The following is a 17819-nucleotide window of genomic DNA, read 5'->3' on the forward strand; positions in this document are numbered from 1 at the left end:
ATAAAAGTTTGTAATATATTAATATCAATAGCTTTCACTACTTGCAGCAGATTACCTTGAATGTGCCTGAAACTTCGAAAAATTAGCAAAATCAGCAAAACATATTGATTATGCTTTAGCATCAATTTAGCTAGCCTACTCGACTGCCTTCAGGATGATCATATCATCCATGTTTTCAGGGCAACTGGCCTTGTCCATTACAGTTCCGTAATTGAAGGAACTCTTGCACCAGAATTTGATCAGTGATTTCCACCAGTCAAGCAACCTTACCTGCAAACAATTCTGGAAAACTCTCCATAGCCAGAAACCTACTATTTGCATCCTGATGGTCGGATATTAGATGGACATGGTCATACACAGATACACACTTAAATACATAACCTGTATCTTTCACTTCAATACTCCAGAATATACCAGAAGTACATGAAGTGGGTTTTTCCTCCAAAACATCTTTCTTTTTTACTGTGAGCAATTAAATTCAATTGCTGGATATATACTTCCAGTGTTTCTTGGAAAGCCTCCAATTTTCAACAGTGTAACAACAGAAGTGCTTAGAAGAAGCACCTAAGGTCACTGAGTCCAATTATCCTCAAACAGACAACTGAGCTACAAAATCTTTCTTACACTACATAAATAAGATGCCTCTCTGTCCCAGCTGCTCTTACTGCAATGGTTGCTCCAGGTCCTCACTATAGATTAATAAATCTCCTCTTAGTTTTCACTAGAAATCATTTTTTGGTCACATTATAATGATTTGGTTTTGTGTCAATATCAGCTTGTAAGGTAAATAGTTATTTTTCTTTCCTTGCATATTTTCTTCCTGACGTACTTAAAGTCAGCATACACACTTCACATGCTCCCTTTGCTGGCTGAACAGCAAAGAAAAAAGACTCAAGTTCAGCTGCTTATTTTTATTCTAGAAGTCATTTTGTGCCTCTACTAACTAGTTCAAAATTAATGAACTAGTTTCAAAGTATATTCAGTATATTCTCTCTTGACTAATTGCACATCAGTCTAATCCCATGTTTCTTTTTAGTGAAGATGATGGGATGCATGTTTTAGAAGCACTTTATCATTAATATATTTTTCTTTATTTGTATGGTACCCAGATATGTTACTAAATGATGCAGCAAACAAATAATGAATTCCTATATTTTGTTTCAGGTTTCCCTTAAGGGTTTTTTTTAACCTGCATTTCACTTTATGCCTAAATACGCATGGTTTTATTGGATAGACTTTTACAATTAAAGCAATAACAAGGCTAACGTATTTAATGATAAGTCTGATTTTAAACAGATTTAACTGTAAGAACTTTAAAAATAAAACTATTTTAGAATTTTGAAAATGCAGATATTTACCAAAGAGGTAGAAAAAAACATAGTAAAGATGAGAAAAAGAAGAGTACTTACGGTCCGTAAGACTAGCAATCCCTGCAAGAGTAGTGATGGGAACATGAGGCATATCCCCATTCATCCTGAAGTTCTGGGAGAGTAGTGCCTACACAGATATTTCAGTTCAGGTGCCAGCTATCATTACTTCCCATCTCCCAAGCACTAAACACAAAACAAAAAGAACAAAACCAAATAAAATCTCTCAGTTTACTTTTTAAAAATTTTACATTCATTAACATAAATGAAACAGACCATACTACCTTTAGCTGCATGCTAAGTAAATTTTTTCAAGAGTGGGTAGAACAGTGTAGATTCTAAGTAACAAGTGGCATTAGCAAATTAAAAGGCAAGCTTCCTTCTGGTCTCAGAAGCAACCTCTTCATCAAAAAAAAGATGCAAGATAAGGCAACAAAAAAAAAATCCTTCAAGTTATTCAACACTGACTGAAAAACTGGTAACAAAACTTCTAACTGTTCATGCTGGAGTGTAATCGCACTTGATGCATAGCCAGTTTAAGTAATTAGCTGTTACTTCCCAGTATTGCAGAAGAAGGCAATAGTTTCATAAAGAGACTAGTGAAACTAAAAGGAGTAATTTACAGATTCAAAAATAAAGAAGCAAACATATTGACAAATACAAAATCTAAGTACATTATAGAAGTAGTAGCTATTTCAAAATTGATTTGACAATATCTCTTCAATACGTAACTCTGTCTGGTCAAACTACTACCAGAAATTCTAATTACTCCTCTTGGGGAAGAAACAAAGTTTTGCGACCACTGAATTAGCTCATATCTTTCCTGTAAAACAGCACATTTGATATTCAACAACAGAAAAAGCAATTAGTTCACTTGGATTTCACTAATTATAAAGATCCCAAACAGAAGGAAGTCCACACTGCTAAAAGAAACCCAAAAGCTGCAGTTCCAAACCATCAAACATCACACACTATAATCCCCTAGTATATTGTGAAATTGGCATGATTTTTCTGAAAACATTAAAGGAATTTGATATGTGGTTACCTGTTGCAGACAGGCATTTGTGTTGACAGGCTGTTGACAGTAAAGAGTCCTTACATAAGCATTTCTCTTTTCTACTGAAATGCTGAAATCACGATTTACTTACTTTAAGCCTACATTTTTGAGAATTACATATAAAATACATACAAACCACTAGGTCCTTATAGGTTTTGATAATTGTATATAAAATACATACAAATCAAGCGATCCTTATAATTTCCTTACTAATGTTTCTTAGTAACATTATTTCTTATGCCACACCAACATGGCAACATATGGCAATATATAAAGCACCACTGCTTATGAATACATACAGACTCCAAGACAAGGAAAAGAAATGCTACAAGGCTTTTTGTGCTCAAAGTTTTCATCAGCCAAATTTTCAAATTTTCAAATTTTTCAAATTTTCCCTAACTGCATGTTCTTTGAAAAACTGAGGCTAAACAGAACTGAGAGTGAATGACTTCCTTTGCCACAGCTGCCACAGTCTCATTCTGACCTAAATTACTTTTTTAAAATTAAAAATATAGTACATTGCCAATACAGAAATATAGTCAGTAAGGAAAATGCTACAGACAGATACTCTGTGTGGATTGCTGTGCTTGGAGTTTTTTTTAATCCAGGAGAAAACTTCCATCAGAACAGTTTCAAGTACTACTCAATACCCAAGGTTTTTTTACTCTAAATGAATACAAATATATGCAGAATTTCAGTGGTTGCCTAGTTCCACAAATAAGCAATTCTTAAAAAGAAATTTTAAGAATCAAAGAAAATATGCTAAAAGAGTCTCATAATGAGTCTGCAGCAAAAAGCCCACAGGAGATAACACTTCTAAAATCCAAGTTTTCACTGAAAGCCTAGAAACTAAAGAACACCTTTCACACATAAATTGTATTTACTATAAAAGTATCATGTCTGATGACTTCTCTCAACTGAAAATGCATCAAAGGAAAGGCCACGTCACTGGCCAGTATTACTGGAAATTTTTATGTAGCACAGAAACAATAAAATATAAGAAAAAAAAAAGTCTATTCACTTTCACTTCCTCATCATATGAGAAAGCTCTTAACACAGAAAACTCCTAATTCAAGTTCATTCCTAATTCAAGTATTACTGCCACAATAAAGAAAATTATTGAGATGTTATACAGGAATAATACCTCCAAAATCACACACTTAAAATTAAAAACCTTCTCCACAGATATATGGTAAGAACCTGAACCTGGCAACATCCAGACCTCAGAGTGGAGCAAGTGCAGTGAGCAGGGGAAAAGTAAACTTTCTTTGTAAGAGAAGAGTAAAAGGGGTTGGTTTGTTTAACTAACAAAACAAAGGTCAAGAGGGGATGTGGTTGCTCTCTCTAAGGCAGTCAAAGAAGGCTACAAAGGAAGAAAGCCACAGAGCAATACTAACACAACAATAAATGGGCACATAAATGCAAGCAAGAAGAAAACCAGAACGGAGTTTTTCACCATCAGAGCTGCCAATTTCTCCAATAGCCTTACATTAGTAGAGATAACCAACACCTCTACTCCAAAGACGGATTGTACAGATGTTACAGAAGGGACAGGATGTGGTTGCCTGCACCAGCTGGGGGCTAAGCATGGCAATTCAAGAACTCCACCTCTGACATTATGAAGTTTCTGTAAGCATGATGAAATGAATAAACAGATGAGAGTAAACAAGAGAGAAAGAGAGACTGATGGGATTAAGTGATGGGATTAGTTTACAAAACAAACACAATATGAAGAAACCACATAGTCATATCTGGATCCAAATACTAAATCCGTCATGTTGAGGGCAAAATTGCATCTGTTATAAAACTGGCAAACAAGGTGGGATTCAAATCCAGAAGCAGAGACCGAGATCCAGTGAAACTACACCTCAAATTTGATGCTACTGAGAACATAAGAAAACCAAAATCATTTTAAGATTTTAAAATCCCAAGCAGTTAGAGGAATAAAGATCGATGGCTCAAGACAATTGTTCCATATAAAACATCAGTACAGCATGTAACAATAGCTTGACTGTTAGGCAAGTTTTGTTGGGGTTTTTCTCCCCTACCACCATTCCCCAAATATAAAAAGAGTTAAAAGTACTATTGTAGCAGCTTACTATTAGTCAAGAAGAACAATCATTTTCAATATCTAAAAATTTTCCATTGCCAGGATTGTTCAGTAGTTGTTAAAAACAGTGTAATATTTTTATCCCTTAACTGAAAAAATGAAATATTAGCTGAATTAAGAAAATCAAAGATCTGCAGCAGAAGGCTTTTAACCAATGTATTAGAATGTAGTGTAGCAGTTCAGAAAAAGTACAAGAAATCCAGTCTATATAAATGTATGAGGTCTTGTATATTTAGTATATAGGTATTTATGCTCTTGTTTCTTTATAAGAAAGAATGGATACCACAGAAGATATTTTTGGGAGGAAGGAATTGCAGTGAACAAAGGAAGCAACACAAAGAATACCTCAGTGAAAGGAAAACCGTGAAATGGCAGCATATCTAAAGAATAACGCAGGAAAAGGTTATCATCATAATATACACTAATATAGAAAAGCCAAGCCAACTTAGCAAGGAAAGTAGTATAAAAAAAGTTTAGGATGTGGTTAATACGTACAAATTTAAAGTGTTATTTTTGCAAGTTATCCTTTTCCCTTTTTTTAATTTTTTTTTAAATTATCTATATTACCCTTTACTGCAAAGGCAAAATTAAGGGAGGAAGAGAGGATGATAGTAAGCTGGGAACAATTTAAGTACAGACACTGATATCCAGCAAAGAGAAACTACAAGCATAAAAGGGAAAAAAAAAAAAACAACAACCCAAGCAAATAAAAAAAAAATTACTCTGTAAAAACAAAATAAGAAAGAGAAACAAACTGCAGCTGTATTTTTTCAGATATTGTAGCATTTAACTATCAATTAAATGATGAGAGGACTCTGACCACTGGTTATCATATAATGGTACAAGCTCTGCATTTATGAAACATTCCTCCTGGTTGAGAAACTGTCGTGTCTCTAACAAAAACACCAGGTTTTCCGCAGATTTGCTGTGTGCATGCATGAGAAGAGTAAAAAACAAAACAAAAGGAAAAATCTGTTTACGCAGTAATACAAAAAGGCTGAGCAGCAAAGCACAGATAAGTAACCAATCTCAGTACTGGGCAGTTTCCTATGTATGTTTAAATGTTTCATTTCTCATTCTCCAGGGTATTCTTTAACTTATTATATCTTCAGATTTAAAACAATGTATTATATGTAAGTGACCTAATATTTTCCAAGAAGTAAAAAGGTAGACTAAAATTAAATTTTAAAGAAAAGCTATGATATTAGATATCTATACTTTTCTTTTTAAAATACATCCTATGAAGTAAAGTACTTCAAACAGTCTTGTTTTATTTTGCTTAGATTATGAAACCTTTATTTAGCATTAAAGTACTTTAAAAAGCAGTTTCAGTTTCCTATATGTTGAATAACATCATATAGACTTAACCACAGCATCATGATCTTAACTTTTCCTCATCTGCATAAGAAAACTAAACTAGTATAACTATATATTAGCTAATTCATAATTTAGATGACGAATGGACATTTTCTTTTAAATCAACAAACCTGAATCACAAATTTATGAATCATTGTCTCTCAGTTTTAAACTTCTACATTTTGCAATAAGCTACTTTTCTTGTTTGTTATTACACAAATCTCTGCTATCAGACCATAAACTATCCTTTAAAAGTGCTTAAAGAATGAGAATCACAAGGAGAATAAATTAATATCCTTTAGTTCTCATTGAGGTAAGATACTGTGACTGAGGTACATCAGACAGATTTATCCACAAGAGGGCAGATTTCTGGTTTCTATTCCAGAGCTACAGTTTATACAGCGACACTAAGTTTCCACAACTAAATGCTTTCAAAAATACCTCAAACATACTAAAGAAGGAGATATAGTTGACAAAACATAATCTAATACTTAAGTATCTGGGGAGGGGCAAGCATACACATTTACAATATAAAGCATTTAAAGCTGATTCAATCTCAAAAAAAGTCATCAATGGAAATGAACAGAGAACATTTATTAACCAGCTGCCGGATGCAGCTCTCTAAGGTTGAAAGAGTAACACAAGAAAACTTGAAGCTACTGTATATTTATTTAAGTTGACAGCCAAAGAGGTGGTTGCAGCATGTCAGTGGAGGTAAAGGAAAAGGGAGGGTGCAAGCAGGGAAGAGTGTGTATGTGTGTGTGAACTAGTGAAATATGCATGTTTCATTCATAAAGTGATCAGACAGCAGAAACAGTGATGCTGACAAAACAAGTGAAAAATGAAGAAGTTTGAGATAAGGATTACCTAGTACAACTTCTAAACCAGTATTAGCATACTGTGTTTTCCTATAGTAGGTGCTCATATCAACACAAACTACAATCACGGTAAGAAAAAAACCCTTAGTGAAAAGTACTATACTATACAACTGTAAGTTGCTTACCAGTATAAAGCAATCTTTAGGGAAAAAAAATTAAAGCAGCCAGCTTTGTAATCTGTAATTACTACCCAATTCCTTTGGGCTCTGCTGCTCTGATTTGATAAACAATGACACTGATGTCTCTCCTGCCCATGCGATACCAGTGGCAGTGACACCACAATACACAGGAAGAGCAATCCCAGCACAAGCAGTGAAAGCACAGACACACTAAGACTGGTCTGTGGATTCAGCCAAAGACACCCCCTAACGCAGGAGCACACGTATTTCTATCAGGATAAGCATCAGTCGTGCTCTGCAACTGTGAAAAGTCTTTCTGGGGAAAGAAATAAAGGGAGTTGACACAATTGGACCATGCCCAAATTCAGACCAGGCCATTTGTAGAGAAAAGATGCCTATAAGTAATTCGCAGATCTGTGGGACAGTGGGACTGAACACAGCCATGGCAAGTTTGCTGACACTGAGCTGTGTGATGCAGTGCCATGCTGGAGGGAAGGGGTCATCCACAAGGACCTGGACAGGCTTGACAAGTGGGACCATGCAAACCTTGTGAAGTGGAGCAGTCGTGATACTAACCATCACTGAGAAACAAACATGAATGGAAAACATCAACCTACTTCAGCAGCTCATACACTTATTTCTCATCTGCAGTACGTTTTCCACATGCAATTTTTACTCCAATGAAGAAAGCAAAGCTCTTTTGAGTAAGCATAGCCCTTGTGCTTGCTCAGGCACGTATAAGTGGCTGATATTAGATATAGTTCACTTTATTGGAAGAAAATAGCTAAGGGATGTATAGAAGAGCAAAAGCAAATCAAAGAGTTCATTTAAATGGAGAACACTTTAGGTTGCAATACCCATCTTCATTCATAAAATAGTTGAGATAGGTATTAGGGAGGAAGTAGCAGATTGATTTTTTCCAACTTTCTGGAATGTCTCATATTAGCTGTTAGTAGTGCTGCCCTTTCCTAAACACTGACATTTACTTGTATTTTCAAGATTTTTTCATCTCTTATTCGGCTGGAACTTAACCAGGCAAAAAGCCTAGTGATTAAACACTGAACCAAAACCTACTTAATACAGTAGTCTCTTCCAATTTTTAATTTTGCATTTCTGCCCTTGAACTCTCTCAGATCCTATGTAACCTTTACAAAACAAAACTGGTATGAAATTAATCTCTTGAGGCAGCAGCTGATTTTACACAAGTCTTCATGACAAACAATTTTTGCCTCTTTTATGACTTTGAAAATAAATTAAAATCCCTCCAAAGTTATTCCATATACACTAAGAAAACAGATTCACCGGTATATCATATCTTTAGTAATCCACAATACACAGAAACATAACATTCTATATAAACAGATTTAGGGAGCTGCATTTCAAAAACACATCAGTGCCTCTTCATACTACAATTAATATTGATCAGTGAAACGTTGTTTGCCCTAATATTCATCTTGTAGCCTGTTTTTAAACTTTAACCTCTCCCACATACAAGAGAGATGCTATACAGCACTGCAGGGAGTTAAGATGCTTCTCTTCTGAATTGCTGTACTACTTCCCCTTGTGCTCTAAACACAATGAAGCAGTTCCTCCATGCAAAGACTCTCAACTAGCCCTCTGTAACACATCCAGTTTCCCTCTCTCATATCAAATCCACTCCCACACGTCTCAGCTGCTGGATGAAGAGAGCACATGCTACAGCCTCTTTCTCAATGGGAACACAAGAATCTCCTCTATTCAACAACCAATTTTCACAAACTAAACTGTCTTGAGGCTTCCAGCCCTTCTAAAGATAACTGAAATTTTCTGATGCTGATGCTTTCCAAAATTATTAGGCTGAGGAACTTACAGATAAAGAGATGACTAATGATCAATAGGTAGAAAACTATTAAATTAAGTGGTGATTTTAGTGACTGTGTGCAGAAACACAGCAAGCTTTGGCTATATTGTCCTACTGTACACATTTGCACAATTATGGCAATGTAATTATTTTTGTCATTTTATAGCATTCCCTACTGAAAATTTGTTGTGTTTAGTTCATATTCATGAGGTATTATATATTGTTTATGCAGCATACAGAGTATATAGAAAGTATGCTAACATTTAAGAGACAAAACCCCCTAAATAATCAATGGAATTAAACAGTTTAATTAAGATTACTAATCTTGCAAAAACATATTGCTTCAGAAGGTTGAACACAAGAGCAAAGGTAACTTGCAAAAAAGCGCAACTGCAGTGTTAGTGTCTAATAAATACAGTAACTGCATAGGGGCTTCATGAGATTAAATTTTTTATATGTTTGATAGCTGATTTTAGTTAATATTTGTGTTCCAAAACTGAGAATTACATAAGCCTTTTGAACATACACCATCCAGCTTAGCAATGCTAAAACTATAAAGCTCAATGACTTTGTAACTACAATTAGTGTCACGATTCCCTGATGTTTTCCTTTATGGCATTTAAAAAACTATCTTCCTACCCTATTTAGCTCAATCCCTATTAACATTATAGACAAAGAAGTCACAAATAAGCCTGTGAAACTGTATCACTAGTCAGCCAAGATAGTCCTTTTTCCCAATTCCACATACAATCAGGTCAGCTAAACTTCTGAAGCACAGTGAGCTCAAAAACAGCACAGAAAACAAATGAAGAATAGCTGGGGGAAAAAAATATCAAACACATTTAAAAGGTTATTAATAAACCCTGAAGCACAGTGCATGCAACATCTAGATGTATTGTGTTGGAATAACTGCTAATGAGCTTAAGCTCAAATGAAGACCAGCTAACCATAAGCAATTTGGGCTAGACAGTAACAACTGGCATCTCTCAACAGCTAGGAAAAATATTATTTTGGTGTTTAGTTTCGGTGTTTGGTCCTTGTAGATCTGGGGATGGGTTCATAGTGCTATCTATGAAAGTGCCCTACGTAATCCTGAACTTCTGTTGCTGCTGCTAGTTCTCCTACAGCTGCAGCAAAAACACAACAGAAGTTTGTTAAACTCACCAGCTGTACTGAAAGGAGTGATATATTTAAAAAAAAATTCCTCTGAAATGGTGTCTCTTTGACCTTGCTGACCATCTTCCACATCCTACCTTGATAGCCTGCAGATACTACAAATCAAAACAAAACCTACACAGGAAATGCACCAAGGACTTAGCAAAGCTGCTCACAGGCTAACGCAAGCTCATGCCTCCACCAAGGTTAAGCTCTGCAACTTCCAAAGTTTTCAAACTTCTGCCAGGGCATAAACAAACATTCAATCAAGAACAATTAGAAGAAATTATGTTGGCTATGGACAAAAAAACTTGGGGATTTTCAATGTGTGGCCTGTCCATTTTAAACATTCTCAGTTCATCTTCACTGGGTACTGCAGCAATACAAAGTAACACGGAACAGCTGTCAACAGTGAAAACACACTTCTAGAAATCATAATTTAGAGCAAAACAAAAGGTAATTATTTATGTAGATAGGAATGCCATGACCCAGTTAGTATAAAACAAATTCAGTGAAGCACACTACTCTGAAGAAAATCTCCATTTAATAGAAATTCTCTAAAACACGCATCTGATTTTTTTTCTTTAACAAACTTAACTAATTGAATTCAGTTTGGAAATTTTCTTCATACCTGAGTAGAGCTCACTCAATACAACTTTATTTTACAGTAAAATAAAAACAACTGAATTTAAGCTACTAATTCTAAAAGAGAATATAAACTCAAATGTTTAATGTAGCTCAACTAAGCCACTTTTAAGTGGCTCCTCTTCATTTGCATTAAAAAAATCTAAAGTACTGTCATGTAGACAAGGATTGAGCAATGCCTTTATTTCCAATTATTTGGACAAAGTCACACATTTTAAAGTAGTTCAGCTGAACACAACACACCTACAAACTAGCTTCACATTTGTTTTTCCAAGAAACAAGAACAATTTTAAGTTACACATTGTGCATTTCCTATCAGAACTTCTGGTACAAACGTATCAATCATAATAAAAGTGCACAGAACATAGAAAACAGAAGATTAGGTACAACATTTCAATATTGAACTGGTCAATCTAATAGCTTACTTTCACCCTAAAGAGCAGAGCAGATCGTGAACTGTGACACAAAGAGTTGAGAATTGAGGAGTGGTGAAAAAAATTTCACTTCATTTGCTGACTTTTTTGAAAAACGCAGAACATGGCCCGTCTGTCATGGTTACCTCCTCATTTCACAACAATTCCTCAAAGTACAAGGCTGGAAGAGACAAGGTCAAAGAGCAATCCATGAAATTAAAGAGCCAAACAAGTTCTCTATGCTGACCTTTTTCCCACATCAAAATGGATGTTTTTAAATTTAAGGTCTTTGTACACATGGTAGGTCTAGCACTGGCCACATGCCAGTGGACCCACTAGAATATATTTACTCATTTCCTGCTGGGAGATAGGATTAAGAGGAAGGCAAAACAGGTTCAAAACTTTAAAAGGTGGATCTAGCTTTTAATTGGCTTATTAACATGCTTATTCTCAAAGCTAACCAGCAATTGGTTTTGCTAGGCACAGAAGAAGTTCTCAGCAGCTCCTCTCAGAAAAAAATCACTTCCATGGGTGGCTCCAATGCAAAACCAACACAGTACTCTAGTGTGGTTTTGTTCTATTCCTTTAGATCTGTTTCATCAGTTTTACACAATTCCCAAGGATGAGGCTGAGTCACAGAGTTAGAAAGCTACAGCTCAGTTGCTCAGACAGGTGGATGTGCAGACACGGCTGTGCACTTATACAGACCGGGGAGATAGATGGAAAAATGAGATAAATTTAAGCAGTAACTGCAACTGGGATTCCCATCTTGTTATGGAATTTGGCTTCTGCTGATTCAGAGGACAGCACAAGGACAAATAACTTAAAAGGAAGACAGATACATTTCCCAAAACATTTATGAACATTTGAAAACAGCATCTAGCTGACTGAAGGCACAATACACAAACTTACTGTTCCCTGACCTGTCTTTCTCCTGCTCCAAATGCTTATCATTGAGCTCTGTGCATGATTAATCCCATTACTGCATAAAAAATGGTCTGCCCATGCAGATATTTCTCTAAAGCTCTTCTTTTCAGTATGCCACATAAAGAACAACAGAAAACAAGTCACTTCAAATTTGACAGGACTGCAAATTGCCATCACCTCTGCAGCTGAACAAGGCCTTTCAGTACCAAAGAGACAAACAGTTCATGACAACAAATACCAAAGACATAGAACACACATTTGTTTTCCCTTCTTTATTCCCCCCAACTCCTTATTTGTTGAAGGAGAAGGAAGGAATAGAGAACTACTACTGCGTTTATGCATCCGGGAAGTTACACATTATATCTGTCCACATTTTTCCCCAAAAAACCACAAATGCTGAAGTAAGTGGCCTCTGGAGGACATCTTCTCCAATCTCCCACTCAAGGAGGGACACCATGATGACCAAAAAACTGCAGGGGGTAGAGGGGGAGATAAACCCTCCCAATTAAAAAAAAATCTATGGACTCAAGTTGACTATGCACTTTATTTTCTTTGGCTGTAGTATTTATTACAGCTGACACAGAAGTACCTGATTTGCTCAAAACCAAAGCAAATCCAAAAAAAATTCAACCATTGAGACAACATACTTTATTAGACTTAGGAAAAAAAAATCCTAAAATCTAAGGCTCCCTTGTTCATAAAGTCAAAGTGTAAACAATCCATAGAACAACATTATATTAGCAAAATTAGTATTTTCAATGACTGCAGAATACTCTGGTTTTGAATTTCTACTCTAGTAGTCATGTTTTCCTTTTCAATTTTAAGAGGAAGCAGTGAGGTTTTTTTTTTAAGAGGAAGGCCCCAAGGAAAGTAAAAGTTCTAATCTTGACAGTGACAGCAACAAAGCAAAAACTTCCCCACAAGTTCAGATTCGCCTCAATCTTTAGACTAAGTAACTTACAATTAACCACATAACCATACATCAAGAGCATACACAGCTAGAAAAGTTCACCCCAAGTTAAAGGGCATCAGTAACTGAGATATTGTATCCAACTATACAATTAATTATGTCTACACTAAATACTTCCAAAGCTATTCCATATTGTAGTTTTTACTTTTGGCTTTTAATTCTATTCATGCATTACTTTGATGGAATGGAGAAAGTAAGTTACTTGCTTGAAGACAGCTAGCATGTACAGTAAATAGTGATATTTTTTAAAAGATCCCTTTTACTGTAAATAACAAATAAAAAAACCCAAATCAAACAAAAAACACCAGAGGCTTTTTAAAAGCACCTTGCAAAAAGAAATTAGTATCTCAAAATCTCCAATTGGAAGGGGGTTTTAAAACAAAATTAGAAATATTTATAATGACAAAGACATATTTCCTATATTATTAGTGGATGCAATGAAGTCTTTTCTATTCTTCTCAATTCAGGGATTCATGGACCTGTACAAGACTCAGCTTTCAGCTTTAAGTGCTTTTCAATATGAGCCACAGGCTTCCTATTCTTGCTTTGACAAATATGAAGAACTTTGGTTAAACAAGCTTTCTCCAGATGAAGAAGTTGAAAGAGAAATATAGGGGGATAGAATATAAGAAAATAAAGATAGTGTAGAAAGTAATCTTACCCCTAAGGAGTTGCTGCTGGGCCAATTAACAAAGATTAGAAACAGACCTGACTTTACCAGGCCACAGCTGTAAGCCATGAGAAGAAGATGCCATAAAAGAGTGGGGTGGCTGCATGAGGAGGGAACTGGAGTCAGTGGTTGCTTTGTGAAGAAGAAAGAGTCAGTGCTCTGATGAGCTGACCACGAGAAAACACCAAGAAAGTTTGAAACTTTTGTGATAAGGAGACAGCAGTATGGAATCCTGCAACAAGACGACAACAGAGAAACACACCCAAGTATCTAACTTTTCTATCTGCCTAATCAGAGTGTAGCTGTAGTTTAGATTTCTCCTTTTGCAACAACCCTTCTCTTAAATTACTAAATACAATGCCTTTCAACTGATGAATTAACCATTATTCACACTCAGCATATGATTCACAAACAAAATGTTTGCTTTGCAAGCCTTGAAGGAACAAAATATTTTAGCAAATTGTTCAATTCTTCCTAAGTCCCTTTTACATTCTGACCCACCTGAAACTTTTTTGCAGGTTTCAAAGCAACGGTCATAGCCTTTGCAACTGTGACAGAAAATGCATGGCAGACACAATGACTGACTGATTTCCCTCAATTAAATGCAGTCCTCAAGCATGACTTTGCAAGCCAGTACCATCTCCCAAGGAAATTATCACTAACTAGCACACAAAATTTGACAGAATATTATCCAGAGTTTGAATGAATGATGCTGAAAATTGTATTCCAAATTAATAAATAAAAAACCAACAAAACCTCAAACAAATCAACTAACCCACCCTTACGGTACTGGTTCTTAGAAATACCTTTACTGGACCTCAGCTCATCCTGGAAAAATCAAAGTCCTTCAAAATCACTCCTCAGCAGAAATTTTACAACTAGATGCAAAAATAACTGGAAATGCCATAGCTCTCAAGCTGATTCCAAGTTCTAAGCTCAGAAGGCAATTTTGGTATCTAGCCTTCATAAACTAAGCAAAACCTCTAATAAAAATGCTATTTCAATGTCCAGAATATTATGTGACACAAGAAATACTGGCAAGAGATAAGCAGTCAGTCACTCCCATAAAATTTCCACTAAGTTTGTCTACCTCTTCTGAAGTAAATTTACTTAGAAATATCTCATTGTTATTAACACATAATGGAAAAAATGGAAATATTAAAGGAAAGTCAAGTAACATACATAATGAAGGGTGAATATAATCTATGATATATACTAATCCTACCTGGAAAAAAATTTGAGATAATAATTTGAGGAAACTGGAAAGATTCATACCACATGTCTCTGAAGTGGCAATTCTCTGTAGTAATTTAAAGCATAGTTCTTTTTGGAAATTATTTAGGGGACCCAGACTACGTTTTGTTTTCCTAATCATGAATGACAATGCCTACTTAATCAGTAAGGACTAAAATTAGAGAGTGTAGCTAGACATCTATGAAGCAGAGTTTTTATCAACTGTTGAACTACAATGAAATACAACTGGAGAGGAGGGCCCATGCAAATCTCATGATGTAAAACAAGGCAAAGTGCAAAGTCCTCACATGCATCAGGGCAATCCCAAGAACACACAGAGGAAGAACTTATGGGTGCTGGTGGGTGAAAAGCTGGACATGAGCTGTCAATGTGAGCTCTGAGCCCAGAAAGCCAAATGTGTCCTGGGCTGCATCCAGAGCCCCATGGGCTGCAGGGGAGGGAGGGAATTCTGCCCCTCTGCTCCACTGTCAAGATCCACCCTGAGCACTGCATCTAGCTCTAGGGTCCCCAATATATGAAGGACATGGACCTGCCAGAGCAAGTTCAGAGGAGGCCACAAAGAGGCTCAGAGGGCTGGACCACCTCTGCTACGAAGACAGGCTTGAGAGAGTTGGGGCTGTCCAGCCTGGAGAAGAGAAGGCTCTGGGAGGACTACAGCACCTTCTAGTACCATAAAGGAGACTACAAGAAAGCTGGAGCGGAACTCTGTTACAAGGACATGCAGTTACAGGACAAGGGGGAATAGCCTTAAATTGATGTCAGGAATAAATTCCTTGCTGTGAGGGTGGTAAGGAACTGGAACATATTGCCCAGAGAAGCGTTGGCTGTCCCTTCCCTGGAAGTATTCAAGACTGGGCTGGATGGGTCTCTGAGTAACCAGGTCTAGTAGAAGGTGTCCTGCCCATGGTACGGGGGTTTGAGCAAGATGATTCCTAAGATCCCTTCCAACACAAACCATTCTTCCATGACGAAACCCAAGGTAAATTTCCAGAGTTCAATAGCAATGCTGCTTTTTTCAGCACTGTTCATGACATTTTGGAACTTTCTTTTGAGTTATCAGTACTATTTTACAACTGCATGTTTTCCTATTCAGAATTAATGCATCTTCTACTACAATGAAATCAGGTGTAAATCTAAATTCAATTTCTAATAATCATATTTATTCTGTAGAAAAAAATATCAATGCACATTGCATACATATCCCCTATAAAACATATTTTTTTGGACTCAAAGCACAGTTTATCCTCTATGGCAAAAAGCAGTCATTACAACTTCTACCAATACACCTCTCTGAAGCTGCCCCCAGTAACTTAGTGAATACTTAATGACTTCCCAAGGAAAAACAAGAGTAATGAAAAGGATATTTTAATTAGTATAATTAAGACACATGAAAGGACATATTTTACAAATCTCCACATCACATAAAATCTCCTATAGATACTATTGCAAAAGCCTTAAAAGCAAAAAGGTGATAAAGTATGTAGACAATAAATTACTGGTTCTGAAATAAATGTGAGAAAACAAATTCCAGTTTAAATGCTGCTTTAGAATATTACTGTGCAAGGCAAGCTTTTTGCCTCTTCATCAAAAATTGTTCTATGCTGCAAGGAAGAGAATGTCTAAAACTCTGAACATCTATGCTTGTATATTACATGATAGTAATTTAATTTATTTGTTTAGTTTTGTAATTCAGTCTGTTTAAATGCAAGGTTGAAAAACTTTTGTTTGCAGAAGCATGAATATAATTTTCATACATTTTTAACATGCATCATAGAAAGACTGAATTTATTGTTAATGTCCTCTAATGTGCACCACAGCCCCCCAGCATCATGTCTTTTCCCAGCATATCCTAACCTATGGTACAGCAGTGTTCTCCATAGTTTTTCAGATTACATAGTCCTGCCAGACTGCTTTCATCATGCACAATACTTTCCCTATTCCTCCTGAATATTTGAAAAATACTTATTATACAGCACAAAAATTAATTTCATGCTTGAAGTTTATGATGTCTCAATAAAGGTGAGATAGAGAAGGTGAAGGACAGAGGGACATTCTTAAAGTTACTTTTAAAATACTCAGTTTTACAATGACAGTGTATTTTTGGTTTGACAGTCAATGAAAAATATCTTTGAGTTGTAATTTGTCCATGTAGGGTGACATGGGATTGGAGTGGGCTACAGTCATCAGGTTTAGGTCCTGCAATGGCCAGAATGATATAATGGATGTCTGCTCCAGAAGAAGCCATATAAGACTCAATCCATGTAACATTTCAATTTATAACATCATTTCACCTGATAGCATTACCATACAGATAGTAGTATCTTTTTAATTTTTCCTTCTCCGCCCTCTTTTTTCTCTCTCTAAGGAAGAGGGGGTATCAGTCATAAGACTTCATCAGGAAGACATGATGATTCTGGTGGGTAATTTCTGTCAATGAATGTATACAGAACACATAAAAAATCTGCTCCTAATGGAACATACTGACCTAGGGAATTGTGCTTTTTTATAGCTAAAATTTTAAATGCAAACTGAAGCAGTAAGCAGAAGAAAATTGAATACTTTCTGACTGCCCAGTCCTTTTTGGTTCGATTTTTTTAAACACTTTGTAATGAAGGATTTCTCTTCCCTCATTCGTTTGTACTGGCTAGAAACAGACTGTGAAGTTCTGCACTCTTCAGCAGTAGTTTTGTCAGAGGACTACTCCCTCTTCAGGGGAGTTTTGTCAGATTTTAGCAGGGAAGGAGAGGCTATTTCTCTTCCATTTCTACCCCCTTAAAAATTAGTTTATAGAAATAATTTGGGGTAATTTTAATTTTATTATTCTTTTGTATAGATCTCAGTAAACTGTTCTAGAAACCACTTGAACTCAGTTGTATGTAATTTACGACTGTTTAAAGAAAAACAGTCTGGAGTTATATCTACCATACTTAAACAATTGCAGTTAAAAAACTGCCATAACTTGGAATCTCCGTGAGTTATTTTAAAGTTTGCTTTCTGAGTATTGTAATTACATGTTCGTTAGTTTTTATGTTTAATAGGCATTTAAATAACTTTTTCA

General features: G+C 35.8%; 1 protein-coding gene across 4 annotated transcripts in view; it reads right to left on the reverse strand.

The window, feature by feature from the left end:
* The window catches only part of NIPBL (NIPBL cohesin loading factor), a 147963-nt gene that overhangs the window by 98179 nt on the left and 31965 nt on the right, over positions 1–17819 (reverse strand). For all 4 annotated transcript variants that reach the window (XM_058044612.1, XM_058044613.1, XM_058044610.1 and 1 more), the window contains exon 2: positions 1410–1553. In XM_058044612.1, coding sequence (XP_057900595.1) covers positions 1410–1473 — 64 coding nt within the window. In that variant the 5' untranslated portion in view covers positions 1474–1553. The remainder of the gene's footprint in view (positions 1–1409; positions 1554–17819) is intronic.

Source organism: Melospiza georgiana, chromosome Z (assembly GCF_028018845.1).
Source record: "Melospiza georgiana isolate bMelGeo1 chromosome Z, bMelGeo1.pri, whole genome shotgun sequence".
Classification (NCBI taxonomy): domain Eukaryota; kingdom Metazoa; phylum Chordata; class Aves; order Passeriformes; family Passerellidae; genus Melospiza; species Melospiza georgiana.